At 39.8% G+C, this 14,523-nt stretch overlaps 1 protein-coding gene across 1 annotated transcript; it reads right to left on the reverse strand.

Annotated features, from left to right (window-relative positions):
* Positions 1–933: 933 nt before the first annotated feature.
* On the reverse strand, positions 934–13,935 carry mcmbp (minichromosome maintenance complex binding protein). Its single transcript, XM_069189115.1, has 16 exons — positions 13,751–13,935; positions 12,403–12,485; positions 11,896–12,036; positions 11,284–11,325; positions 10,242–10,344; positions 9,509–9,637; positions 9,104–9,261; positions 8,608–8,705; positions 8,126–8,289; positions 7,562–7,685; positions 6,432–6,549; positions 5,871–6,036; positions 5,204–5,337; positions 4,459–4,623; positions 2,945–3,033; positions 934–2,510 (listed from the first exon to the last, which is right to left on the reverse strand). Exons 1-16 carry the CDS (start codon positions 13,806–13,808, stop codon positions 2,384–2,386), a joined length of 1,899 nt encoding a protein of 632 aa, XP_069045216.1. The 5' UTR covers positions 13,809–13,935; the 3' UTR covers positions 934–2,383.
* Between the last annotated feature and the right edge of the window lie 588 nt (positions 13,936–14,523).

Below are 14,523 nucleotides of genomic sequence, written 5' to 3' on the forward strand. Positions count from 1 at the left end.
ATTTCAGAATGTAGACTCTGGAAATAACTGCAAGGCAACTTATCCCGCTAAGAACTGTAGGCCTTTGGAAAACAAACATGGAAACGTATTCTCTGGGAACATTGAAGTATCCTTTGGTACAAGCTTATATACTAAGCAACAAAAGAAACGTGTAACAATGTATTATTTTTAGGAAAATCAAGTTCACCGATTTCGTTTAATGATCACATTTCTGGAGTGGACACATTTAACCCATTGAATTTCAAGCTTGGTGAGAAACAAGAAAGGGAAGATTGGTTCCTTAGTATTTCTCTGCTTATCAAGAGAACAATAGCATTACTATATTTGGAAGCTAAGTCACAAGTCACCTCAGGTGGACATGCTAGCAGTGGAGCCTTGTCCTCTTGAGCAAGGGTTTGTGTAGATGTGCTGATGGATGTCAGCAAGTGTGGGCTAGATATGCAGGATGATATACTAATAAACTTAATGTTGTATTATATACCAGCATTGATGGGGGAGGTCTGTATGTGATGATCTGTGTTGGACCACCTAGCCCCTTATTGTGTTTGATGGTTATCTTACTGAACAGAACTTCTCTGATCAGGTCCTGGTACTTCACTTGCTGCCCTACCTGTGGGTTTATCCAGAAGTGACAGGATTCCACCAGGCCATCACATGCTCATGCTACTGCTTGTGCAATGACCGCTTTCTTACCAGACATTTTACAAGAATGTGCCAATTATGACTCTGCTGTCCTAATTGCTAGAATTGAGTCTCATAAAAATTTTGTTGGATGAGCAGGGATGACGCGCAAGATGTAGGGCTCATGGACCAGGGACCAGGCATTTGCTTGACCAAGCTATGTGAGAAGAAGGGAACAGAATCCATCAGGATAGAATCTATAACTTCGATAAGGTGATGCTCAGTACAGCAGAACACTAAAAAACATGGGAGTATATTGAGACTGAAACTTTATTTTAGGCAGGCAGAAAACCGATACCAGTACATACTGTATCATACTTGCAAAACAGTAAAGATGCAGCAGTACAAACAAAAACGTGTGCATATTAAATTATAACTCATCCAGCACTAAAGAAAATCCTTTGTCTTCAATCCCTACTGGATCCACAATAAAATTACATAAGACAGTTTAAGCAAAAGCCTAACTTAACATAGTGAGAATTATAATTAACAGCTGAGCAGTTGGCATCTTTCAGTTTGTATCCTGTGGCTAGTAACTATAATAAAGCTTGCACTTAAGGCTGCAGTGAAATAAAGGCTAGGGCGAAACTAGTAGCAGTTAAGACTTCATACAGTATACAACCAGGGAAATTAACATTTAAGATAGAACCTGAGAAGGCACTTCATAAGAAGAGTCTGGGCATGTGCATGAAGAAACCCATCAATAAAAGGTGGGTGAATGAGACCTGTATTTTGGGAAGGAAGAACTAATCTGAAATACAATGTCTCAAGCACAGCTGAAGGCTGAAGGGATTTTAACAAATGGCCTTCCTGAAACTCTACGGCTGGCAACACAGCTAAAAGTGTCTGACGTGAAGACCAAATGTAAGGCACTGGACTGCAGAGGTGAGTGTACAGATCACTTTACAGAGGCACAGGAATGGTGCGGATGCATTAGCCTCTGTGAATTTGTAAAAGCTACCAAACAAGACATTTGAACCTGGACAGAAATGACAGGCTGGTCTTACGCATTTGTATAAAATGTCTTAGGCAGCTAGAATATTTTTTTGTTTTTAAAATGATTTTTTGAAAATAAAAGTAAATATTCAGGTTGTAGCATACTTTTTTCTGGCCCTCAAATGTTATTTTATAAAAAGCGAAAAATAAAACAGATACTAAAAGAAGGAATATTTCATTTAAGAGCCCTGATGTTTACTGGGCTTCATTTCCTGTGTACCGGGCACCTTTCAGCAGCAAGATGTCGACCTGGCAGTGACACCACTGGAAAGTCTGTCCTAGCCTCAAAAAACACCTTATCTGTAATTCAGGGGTGTAATAAGACCGAAAAGCAACAAATACCATCCAGGGAACACTAAACTATACAAAACTGAATTCTTTAATACATCCAAATAAAAACCTATTTGTAACGAGGTGTGGGGTGAGATTATTGGACAGATAACAGTACAGTTTTCCCATCTTACAAAAAGAACCCAGAATTATTTTACTTAACAGACATTGAGTTAATTACATATAACAAGATTACGAACCATAATAATATTCTCTCAGGGAAAAAAATGGTTTTGGTATAAATTTTAAACAATTTCACCAAGCTCCATGGTCAGTGCTTTTCCTTGGCATTCCTGTGCCCAACCAGGGCTATTCTCTACTCGCCCCAGGGCCAGGAGAGTTCAGGCTTCTGCGGTGAACAGAGTAGCTTGGGCGTTTAAGGCTCGTTCCCGTTCACACACTTCTGTTGCTCAGTCCTGTTTTTTCTCAGAGATTCAAGGTGTTTTGCCCTCGTCCACCTCTCCCGGGAGAGTGTGGTCTGCCCCACGCTGAGAGACAGCAGCCTGTAGAGGGGGAATCAAACAAACCCTGATCAACGGCAGTGTAACAAAAAAAGTGAACAGTAAATTCAGTCTTTACTAAAGACTCAAGTTTATGGACGTCATCAGCATCAACATCCAAGCATATCCCAACCTGTTACAGAATACTGCATGCTTTATGCCACCTGTTAAACACATCGGAGCTTTACCTGAGCACTTTCTTTGAATGATTCTCAAAAAGCAGGCAAGTTTTAAACATGTTCAGCTACAGTGCAGACCATCTTATAAGGCAGCTGAAAACTACTGATCTGAGACCTCTTGCACAGGCAGCCAAGTGTTACTCAGGGCTGATATGCTTAACTCAAACCTGGCACTCTCTACCACAGAGCATTACAAAGTTAAGGTAAAAGAAACTGAGATATTAAGACAAAAAAACGCTACAGAACCTCAACACATACCTGGCAACAACGAGCAATCTGTGAAGGTCTTCGCCAGAGATGCTTTGGGGGTCATTTTTGCGCATTTCAACAAAGTCATCCTCCACTGCCTGCAAGGAAAAATAACTTCAGGACTTTGAGATCACTAGCATTGCATTTATTACAATCTCCACTGAAGTGTGATGACAACTCGGGTGTCAGCTGAAAGTTAAATTGGTAAGTTTAAAGGTAAATTTAAGATTTTTTCCCATAGAAACAATGGTCACACGTTATGCAGTCCCAGTATATATACTTGAGAATAATGTTTCATTTCAATTAATTACCAATAGCAGGAATTAGCTCCCAATAGGTGAACATTCTAATTAAACCCTTAATGTTTTATTTTTAGTCAATCATATTCAAATACAGGCAAGAATACCTTTGTATATCTTTTTAAATTTGTTTAAATCCACAATGAATGTAATCATGCATTTAAAGTCTCAGACTCCAAGTAAGCTTCCTCACTGATTTGATTTTTTCACTAAGTTTCAGAAAGCCTGTTTATTAAAATGCTAAAGGTTTGAATGCTTTGTCTTCTGTTTCTGTGTGTCACCTTCCCAGATTTTGGCAAGCAATGAGCAGACTTGGACTTAATCCAAAGCTGTTAGCATAGGCTAATAGGAATTGAAACTGACAGGAAAATTAGTTGCAATTTTCTTGCACCATAACAAAATGTTTTCACTTTCAGCCAAATGAACTGTGTTTCAGAACGTGGGGGAAATCACTGTCAGTCATGAAAAGTTTTCCAATTAGTGTAGTTAGATCATACATGTATATTTTATTACTCTTTTGATATTTGTATTGATGTAGACAGGGAGTATGATTTTAAGACAGATCATTGTAATTTATGATAGCTGAGTATAAATTGATTGGTTCTAGTCATGTTATAAGTACAGTGAACTATGTAATTATAATTAAATATAGCTCATAGGAGCTAAATGATTTTGTTACAGTGATTAAGACATGTCAAAACCAGAACTTTTGTAATGCAGTTCCCTTAGAACAGTTTGCTCACTTTCAACTGAATAATGTGAATTCTTCAATTACTGAATATAAAGTATGATATATACAATATAATTTAAATTATCATTAAACAATTACATGTAAATTGTAATGATTTTTTCTTCATACCAGAAACACATTCTCCTTACATTTTTACGCTTGTTTTATTTAGGTCCTTATTTGGAAGACCTTGCTGTTATCTTCCGATACACACATTAGTGCTGGCAGAGCTTAAACCTAAAATAATGGTAACATTCCTTAATGTGGCATGTCAGGGACTTAGAAACCCAATGTGGACACTATGACGTAGTTCTCTTCATGCTAGGGTTCGCCAATAGACAGATTTCTTTGTTACAACTGGATTGGTGATACTAATTTGCATAGGTTTGTTTTTCGAATCACCTTACACTACAAATAGCCACTTTTATCCTTTGATCAAAAGTAGCAGCACCTGTTCCTTTAGCTTCCATCTCCACGAGTGGAGAGCAACTCACCTTTGTCACCTCCTCGGAGATGCTGTACTCCATTGTCCTGAGCAGGCTCAGGTAGACCCGGAACTTGTTGAGCAGGGAGGGAAGGAGAGACACCTCCAAAGCGCTCAGGTACTCCTGCATGTTGGGGGGGTTCAGCTGAGGCTGGAGATGGACCAGGCAGTCGGCCTGTGGGGTGACAACAGTTTCAGCAGTGGCAATATTGTCCATGAGGGCTGAGCTATACTGAACTCGCAGCAGAAAAACGCACTTTTGTGAGCAATTTCCCATACTCACAGAAAACCATGTTTTACAATTTAAATTTAAAATTACAAATTACAATTTACAATTTAAATCTAGAGTGTCCAGAATCAATTTAAAGACTGTTACAAAAAGAAGCAACCTTTTCTAAATTCCAGAGTTGAAAGTTTGGAAGCCACATCGAACCCATGTAGCTGGACAATTTAACTTAGGTTCAATGTATGAATATGCTCATGAGCGGCTCTCTCGCTTGGGCTCCAGTTTAGAATGCAAGTGCTCAGACCTCAGCTTTGTATTGATAATAAGCAGTATTAAAACAATCTTGCAACCAGTAACAATTTCTAATGCCATCACTTGGCATTAAAAGAAAACCCATTTGGTTCTGCCTCCAGCAATTATCTCATGCCTGCCTTACGCAAGTCAGCTGAAGGATGCAAAAAGCTGGAATTCCAACATGGCGAATTCTCTTCTTCACGTCAATCTGTGTCAAAGAGGCTTTTGTCCATACCGGTAGAAGTGATCTGCCTTCTGATGTGATCAACACATTAATATTGCAGGGGAATTCCATCCGGTGGTAGTTGAAGTCGTAATCAACCTTCTGCCACGAGATCAGGTTACCGAGGGCAGTGATATTCCGCACACCTAAAGACAGAAACCACAATTTAGAGCATTGGAAGGTGAGGAACATCACCACCATCTAGAAGCATAGCTGCTGATTGCTTTTAGCAGCCATCTCCATAAAACAGGATTAATTGTAGAGTTTCTAACCATCCAGGATAGAATTGCAAATTTTGATTTCTATACTGCAGACAAATGTACTAAAGACTGCTTATCACCTTGCAGTATATGGTTGGATCCCACACTCTAAATATAACTTGAAAGGGAATGGCTAAAATTATGGAGTAATTATATATTGTACTATAATACAGCAATCACACACAAACTTGACAAAATGAAATACATAGTCATAAAAGCACCTGAATATTGATTGCAAGAATGACAGTTTTGGCCTAGAGTGAGAGTTTGTTTAGGAGGTTTACCAAGAAACATTTATTGGAAAATGAAACCATTTCACAAATAAGGCTGACCTATCCCATTGTGTAACTGTTATGTCAGTTCAATGACATTTTGTCAAGAATTCACAGGAAATGAAGCTCTAGAGCAGCCGGGGTCACCTGCGGTGTCCAGCTGTCCCTGTTCCAGCACCGTCTCATCCAAGAAGAGACTGGTGTTGCGGGCCAGCTGCAGGACACTGCTCACCAGCCGGTTGGCTGTGTAGTCCTTCTGTGGAACCAACCGCAAGCTGTTCATGTTGTGCAGACTCATGCCGAGGAGATAAGACTGGAAATAAAACAGAAAACAAAATAAAGACAGAATTCCACTGGGAGCAGTGTGGTTTGAACATACTTACCCAGGCCAGTCTTCTCTACCCCAGTACTCATCAGGTTTTTAAACACGGTTAAATTAACCATCTTCTCCCCATCAGCCAAGTGCTCCATAACACTGGTCCCTTACGTTCCTAAGCTCCTTCTAAGGACCAGCTTTGTAAGCCCTGCTTGCAAGTCCTGTGTAAGAAGAGCTGCACTTATGGTCTCTTACATTGAGTCATCCTTAGTAACGCGCATCCCTTCCATCATCAGAAAAACTGACAAACTAGCACATTAGAGAAGTTCGAAAGACAAAACACTCTGTGGTGTATTTGACCAAATTGTAACCTCCAGGAAAGCTGCACTCACAGATGGAACGATATTCTGTATAACGCGATACAGATTCTCTGTGTAGGCAGTGTTGCGGGGACAGCCACTCAGATTCAGTGTGAATTTCCCCAGGGGCAGGACATCACGTCTTGCATACCTGCAGCGAGGAGAACATGGCCAAAACATTATTTTTTCTCGTCTTTTAGGTTGCCCGAGTTGTACAGAATGCAACAATAGTTTTAACAAAAATACCACACTCACTTGAGGTACACAAAGGTACATTAACCTGCACAGGAGATAGTAACTGATAGATAACGTAATGCTATTTTTTTTCGGAGTTAGAAAGCATCAGCGTTGATGAGTGCTTTTCAAACATTTAAAGTAAAATGTACACAGTAACTTGTAAGACCTCCAATTTATACATCACAAAATAGACTACATTTCTAGGTATGTGCAGCGGCATGTACTACAGTTCAGAATGTGGCAACAAAACTTCAGGCAATGTGATGTAGCCTTATAACACTGTAAAGAAACAGACTTGAGAATACATTTCTTTGCATCCAATAGAAATATTGCTCTTGACCTTGCGATGGTTTTGCCTACAAATACCAATTACTCGTTAACTCTGCATGCAGATCATGTTGCAACATTTCTACGGTGAAAACTCTGCTGCACAACTTGTAGATATCCGCTCGCACAACGTGGTACATTAGTCATTACGGTGACATTAGTCATGCATAGCAATTCTTAGGAACTTGAACGCGAATTTGGAACATGCCGACTTACAGTACTTTCACAAAGTTCACAATGTTGTGCTTAATTCAAAATTTGTATTTTTATTCTGCAACATCAATGAATTTAGTCTGTTCCCAAAACATAATAATGTAATTTTGAGAAATATTGAGTGCAATTCCCCTTTAACAAACTTCTCTAAAATAAATTTAAAAACTGCTATTCTTGGACTATTAATCCCATTTTATTTAAAAAAATACTGTGCATACAGCTTGCACTTTCTTCCTCCTTTCAGAATAGTTTTTGTGATTTGTAATAAGCCTCTTCAAAACTGCCAAAGCTTTACCACAATATCAGCATTTCACACACAATACAAGGATTGCGGGCTCATGCCTTAGATGAGGTATATTAAGGACACATTTCCCCCAGTGACTCACACAGTGGAAATGAGATGCAGGATGAGGTACTCCGCCGCCAGACTGTCTCCCAGGAGCACATGGGTGAAGTACCCCAGCAGTTCAGCCCTCACCGACGTCACTTCACTTAGGAAACTGGACACAACTGCACGATAGTGAGAAAACACGATTCTTTATGATGCCCATCCTGCACCAAAGCACCCTGCCAGATGGCGACAATCTGATTCCTAGCTGAAATGCAAGGATGCACACATTACATGAGCCGCAAAACGTAAAACTACCCATTTCACGACAGATGTAAGAATTAGATTCAAACAAATTGCTACTAATTAACATGCATATTAATTAGCTCACTTCGAGCATCTTAACTTCCTCTTGATAGTCCAACACACTTAGTAAAAGGAGTGACAAATGAGTACACTTTAAAAACAATTGCACTCAATGAATTAGTGAGCCTGAGATCTCAAACTATGCATCTAATAAGCTGATCACTACATGCAGAGATCAAGCACAAAGCTTTTGAAAACTACGTTCCCCCCTACTGTACATGTGTTCCCGGGTCCTCACACCCTACTGCAGACTCACAGCTCTGGTCGGCTAGCTGGGGCAGCAGGGGGTTGTTGTGTTCCAGTTTGTGCACCAGAAGCACGTGCAGCCGGGGCACCAGGGAGGCGGGTGGACTGCGGACCTTCTGCTCCTCGGCGCTCTCTGTGCAATCCATAGTGTCCAAGAACGAGGAGCTACCGTCCCTGCAGGACGTGACAATGACAATGCTTCTTTTTCCCTTACTTCACATCACAGGAATAATTTAATTACAGGTTTGTGACCTGTTTCGTAGAAAAGTAACTGAGCCTTCCTGCATCCAGACCACGGTAAGTTATATTCTGTAAAACTCAAATGCTGCCAATTGAGGTGGGGGGGACTGTCTTGCCCACAACTTTGTAGGGGTCATCCACTCACCCACGTATTAGCACCCCATTACACTGAAGAAATGGTAAGTATTTTTTTTTTATATTGGTGATCCATTCCAAATCAACAACTATTCACAAAATGTAACAATTCCTCACCTTTCCTCATTCAGTACACTCAGCACTGGGTCTACTGACAGGATTCCATACACTTCCAGCATGTCGTTTACCTTGACACTCTCCCAGTCCTCGTACATCTGACAGAAAGAGGCCACATGAGCTACAGGCTGTGCAAGCAGTGTTTCATTTTTAAGGACACTCGTATCCTACTACGCTTCTTTACAATACACAAAAATAAAGATGGGGTATTTTGTCTTTCTTTCTGAAGAAATATTTTACTACACAGCTTTCTCAGTTAGTCACATAAATGTTCAAGCTCGTTGAAAAGTAACACTTTGATTACAACGCAGTAACAGCATGATTTGGATTAGTTCTGTTTAAAATATTTCGAGTTAATCATGGCAATGGATACAGTTTTGTCGCTGCAAAGTTGTTTTTTGCTGCAATTGTTATGGCACACCTCCTACAGCAGAATGGACAAAAAAAAAAACTACAGAGCTAAAGTTAAAGAGTGCTGATCATGTCAGGGTATTACCTTGACAAGACAGGCTGGTCCCTTCTCTCCTGGAAGAGGGAAGTTGAGGTCAAGGGGGGAGGAGCAACCAGGCAGAGAGTTGCTCTGGCTGGATGGAGCTTCTGTCTCCAGACGCTTGGAGTCTCCACTGGTCTGGGATTCAGCAACCCCTGGCGGTCCTGAAAAGGGGGAAGCCAACTCCTTTAACCTTCTACCTAGGACAAACTGTGATTTGCTAGTTCCATTCTAACACTATAATGAGTAGACTTTGTTTCTAAATACCGAACAATTTCTGGGTGGACCGAAAAAAATTAGAACGAAGCAAAAGCTCTGAGCTCCAAGGTAACAGAGTCAAAATTACAATTCACGGCTATAAACAGAAGCCTTGCTCTTTGCCTTCTCTTTAGATGTAAGAGCTTGAGATACCTGAAAGCTGGTCTTTTTGTTTGGAAGGCTGCATGTCCATATCTTCGTCCTCCTCATAGCTGCGCTTGTGACGGCAGGGTGTGTAAGATGTTGAAGGACTGACACGGGCCTGACTTTCACAGGCGTAGGTGTGCACGACAAAGTTAAGATCAATTACAGTGCAAACCAGCCTAGCAGAGTCAGACCAGAGCCATCTAAATTACACAGAACGTGCGTGGCTAGTCTCTGAATCAACAAAGATTTTGCATGCTAACAGAAACATTCTAAATTGTTTTGCCACTCCTTAACCTCCAGCACACATTAACAACTTGAGTTTTGCTGTTGACTGACTCAAAACTATCAAGACTTGTGAATGTTCACACTGCTGAGTTCTCTCTTCTGCAGACTTTTACCATCCACAGAGCTTTAAAAAATACTGAATGAGTTTTAAATAAAAACATCTGAGTTGGCATATTACCTCTATCACAAGATTTATGCTTGTTACCCTTTCTTTCACGATTCTTTACAATTTTGAGACAACGCTTGGCAAGTAGTTGAAGCACCTACATTCTTTATCAAATGGACATTTCATTAGTTGATGTTTAAATGCTCTCCAACCGACTTTAAAATCTGTTCAGCAAATGAGTGGCAGACAGTTCTGATATTCTGGCTTTCTCAGATCCAAAAATGCCAAGTGTGATCAATCGGCAAATCTAACCCTATATCATATTTTCAAAAAACAAATGAAAGGATATCTCTTTCACCCAAGGGGACTCTCCAGGAATAGGCACACAATAGAAGGTTTGTCTCTCCAGAGTTACACTCTTGTTCGAGTTCAGGTCGACTTCCTGCTGAGGCTAAAAGCATTCAAATTAGAAAGAGAAGTTATCAGCTTTTTAACAGTGAGTACATTCTGGGATTAAATGCAGAGATAGCAATGTAGTTCTGCTGCCCCCTAATGGAAAACCGTATCCAGAATAACACTCTATTTACTCCCACATAGACACTCTTCAAACAAAATTGATGTAGGAAGAAACCCTGGTCCATGACTTAGCCTTTTTAATGAATAAATGGTCATATAAAAACACATCCATTAGAAACATCATAATCTTATGAACTTACATTTTTACCCTTGAAGGGTTCAGGCACATATTCATGGTACCTTTATAAAGCAAACAGTAACCAAAAGGTTTCTTAAAGATATGCCAAATGAAAGCCTTTTATTCATATTTTTTTATTCTTGAATTACTATTCTTAACTGTGACATTTTGTATATTTCATCTCAAACTAAACTACGTGAAGTTTATAAGACCTCCACACCCAAACCATGTGGTTGTGGCTAATGTGCATTGGTTTCTGATGGTTGGTGAAACCTTTTCACCGTTTAATATAGTCAGACTGGCCTCCAGCTGGTTGGGTCAGAGAGTTAGGCTCTCTCATCCATTTTACAGACCATGAACCTGCCTGTTAGCTTTGTACCAAGGTCTTTTGTTCTGTGACCTTCCTGAGGTCTGTCGTTATCAAGCAAGTTGCTCAGTTTAAACCTTGTTGTGTTTTACCAAAGTACGGTTGTCAGGGATTTCTCAGTCTTTTACAGGCTGCCAAAGTCCAGGGAGTAAAATGGCTTCCATCACGTGTAGCAGCACTGCATTCTCCTAACCACCTGATTCCATGGTGCAAACACATGCACTGCATTGATACAGAAACCGTCCTACACAGTGTCTGCTGGCCTAACCTGTTATTGCTGCAAGGCTCTACAGCTTAATATACATGTAGAAAAAAGGATCATCACTTACCCCACATTCTGCAATGTCTCTGTATTTTCCAAATCGCAACATCTGCAAGAAACAACAAGGCACCAGTTAAAATAGGAGTCGCTGTGTGATGGTCACATGGCAGAAAGCCATGCCGAAACAAAACAGCAGTTTTGCAAGTATCACGAATCATGTTTAAGTCTTAAGAGGCTGAAAAGCTATTTTCCTTACGAATCACAGCAGATGGATATATGCAAGTGAACGATGGTACAAAAGCACAGAGAAGATGGCAGAGCGATAGTCAACTATTGCCTGGCAGTCATCAATTAAGGAATGCAACAATTCTGATTGTGAATTCATCAAACCAAAAATACTCACAACTTCCAGTGTTAAAGACTGCTTTATTTTTATACGTAAGCAAATTACTCTGATGTTTTCATCCAGCATTTTATTTATTATAGTGACAACTATGAAGAGACCCGCAATCATGAAAGGAAAGAATTCCTCTCAGTAGCATTTCAGACTTGCCATCCTGTGAAACAGGATGCAGCGAACCAAACAAAAACCCCCCTTACGACAGTAATGTCCACAGCAGCCGCGAAGGGTGATGACACCAAACGATGGGAAGGCAGAAGAGACAGGCTGGGTACTCACTCGTTCTTTCGAAACGGGGTCAACGGTTTCGTACACTCCCATGTAGAACTCCGGATCAAACATGTCCTGCACCATACACCGGAACTTGACCAGACTGTCAGGCTTCAGGTAGTGTAGAGGAACATCATTTAAAGAAGGAACCTGGTAAAACAAAACAGCACTATTCATAGCTGTTAGGTTACACTTAACCTTATTAGTTAGTGTGTGATCCATTGGACTGTCCATTGCTTGTGGCAAGCACACATGGAACAACAGAGAAATTAACTACACGTCAGCATGTATGCATTTATTTACAATTCCACAGCATCAGCACAGTGCTGTATCCAACTAAGCGACACTCTATTATATTGGGTTATTATACCCAGGCAGCCCCAATACACATGCAGGATAAGTAGAAAAGCGAGCAAGTACAGTATGTACTGTAATAGTTACAATTATATATGGAGGTTTCAAATCTAAATATCATTGTTTTTGATCCTTTCGGTAAGAGGACAAACTCAGACTTACCCAGTTTGCTGCATCATTCACTTTTAGCTTCTCTTTAAAATACTCCACCACTTTCTTCTCCCATTCAGGATTGGGGGTCTGAGCTGCAAGAACGCGGAGAGTGAACTAGAGCACTGAACTAGATTGAGGAGAGGTGCACCGATTACCCATTCTGTTATAAGAGGTGCACCCATTCGTCTCGAAATGCAAAACTTGTGGAAAAATATTTAGTTAAGATTTTTGCTACCTGATGTAGTGGAAAACTCCTACCGCCCAAATATATAAATTGCTTTCAGTTAGGGGTTGCTTTTACATGGAATTGAGACTACTCATTAAACACAAACATCTGGGTTAATGAGCTGTGACCACCTTCAAAGAGTCATACTTTTTTAGTTGATCTATACTTAATACGTTAATGAAAAAGTAATGATCTAATTTACAGTACATTATTCTATCGTTAAAACGAAAAGTTAACAGTGATATTATACAAATCGAATAATTAACGTAAAAGTTGGAAAAGGGAGGGCGTTACAGGTTTCTTGTTTTTTTTTAAAACACGTATTTTTTTTATCTTATGCTATTAATTAAAAAATCTCAGTAGTTGCTCCGCGGTAGTACAGCGATCGGGGTAGATAAACTATCCCGATCCAAAGCGAGCACTTAATTCGTGCAATTAAATCAATTCAGTCATTTAGCTTTGCCAAATTCCTGCAACGAGGCTAAAATCCATGTCCGAAAGGGATTTTGTTTCTCGCACTCTATGACCGTGCTTCTCCGGATGAAATGCATCTAATCCCCTAGTTTCGATTTGCACTGTTTACACCACGCCTGAGGCTCAGAAGAGTCCAGCAACATGTGACAACAGTGAGTGGCGAACATGATCAAACATAGGAAGCCACACAACAGAAAGAAATAGTTATAGACAACATCCTGAGCATATATAGTTACTTTTTTAAACATCTATAAAATAGGCAAAATCAGATTCTCTATCCGCGGTTTAAATCTCTCTAGTACGGGTTAAAGCAACCAAAATTATCCTTTACCAACATCCAGCATCAGATCATATATCAGTAGATCTTGTTTCCTAGGTTCTTATAATATTGACATACTATAATATTGAAGAATGTACATTCGATTTCTGGACACATTTCGCGTACTGTGAAAGTTTAAGAAACAGGAACCATAACTTTTCCCGTGACTTTTTGACAGTAAACAAATTGTAGCACTACTTTCTGCGGTTGAAGATAGATATTAAACTACTGTTATATGACATAAACTCGGTATGTGAATAGGCTACATGCATTTCAAATTGGATCGCAATTTGCTGAGAAACTGCATAAAACGCATCGTTGCAAAAAGATCCACTTACCAAAAAATCCCTGCACAACGCTTAAAGGGCTGTTAATCCAATCTAGAGCAGAAGGCATCTTTGCTTGCTTTAAACTGTAGTTGATTGCTTGGAGCGCGAGAAAAGTAAATTTGAAAATACAATTCTTCACTACAGGAACCAGATTCAGAAACTCACGCAGCTCCAAGGGACAATTCACAATGGCGGGAAATTTACGTCACCAGAGATGAACCTCTGAACTTTGCCGCAAGTATTGCGTCAGAGACCTACTGAAACCGCTTTGACGCCATTTTTACTGTGGGCGTCTTCATGCTGGGAGAATTTAACTTTAACACATCTTTCTTTGTTTTCCACGTTGAACTTTCAACATTGTTTGAGCTCCTTGAACTATTTTCCCGTGATGAAATTTACTCCCAAATATAGAATGTTTAAACTGCCATACATTCATACATTTAAACCATTTGCTAAAGAAGATATAACTGTCCATAAATGCCTAAAGTGGGGACCTCTGCTTTTATTTCGAACATTCATCTGTTAGAATAATAAAAAAGCATTATATATGTTAGAGAATAGTACAATGATAAGGAAATTACCTTCCACAGCCTCACCATACTTAGGTGCTTTGAGGCTTTGAAGAAAAGAATTTGCCCTGTGTTAGCTTTATTTCTAGGGATATCAGGCATATAAATAGAATCCTTTTTGTTTTGAAAAGGTTGTCTTTTGAAAAGACAACCTGAAGAAGACTCTACAGCCGAAACAGTGTGTTTCTTTTCTTCTCTTTTCAGCATGGAATA

Source organism: Lepisosteus oculatus, chromosome 4, assembly GCF_040954835.1.
Source record: "Lepisosteus oculatus isolate fLepOcu1 chromosome 4, fLepOcu1.hap2, whole genome shotgun sequence".
NCBI classification, from domain to species: Eukaryota; Metazoa; Chordata; class Actinopteri; order Semionotiformes; family Lepisosteidae; genus Lepisosteus; species Lepisosteus oculatus.

Excerpts from the sequence above, each read along its gene's own strand:
- mcmbp (XM_069189115.1), bottom strand. The coding sequence starts at position 13,808 with ATGCCTTCTGCTCTAGATTGGATTAACAGCCCTTTAAGCGTTGTGCAG. Across the intron at positions 12,486-13,750 it reads CGTTGTGCAGGGATTTTTTG|CTCAGACCCCCAATCCTGAA; the intron begins GTAAGTGGATCT and ends GCGTTCTTGCAG. Across the intron at positions 6,037-6,431 it reads TACAGAATATCGTTCCATCT|TCTTATCTCCTCGGCATGAG; the intron begins GTGAGTGCAGCT and ends TTTTATTTCCAG.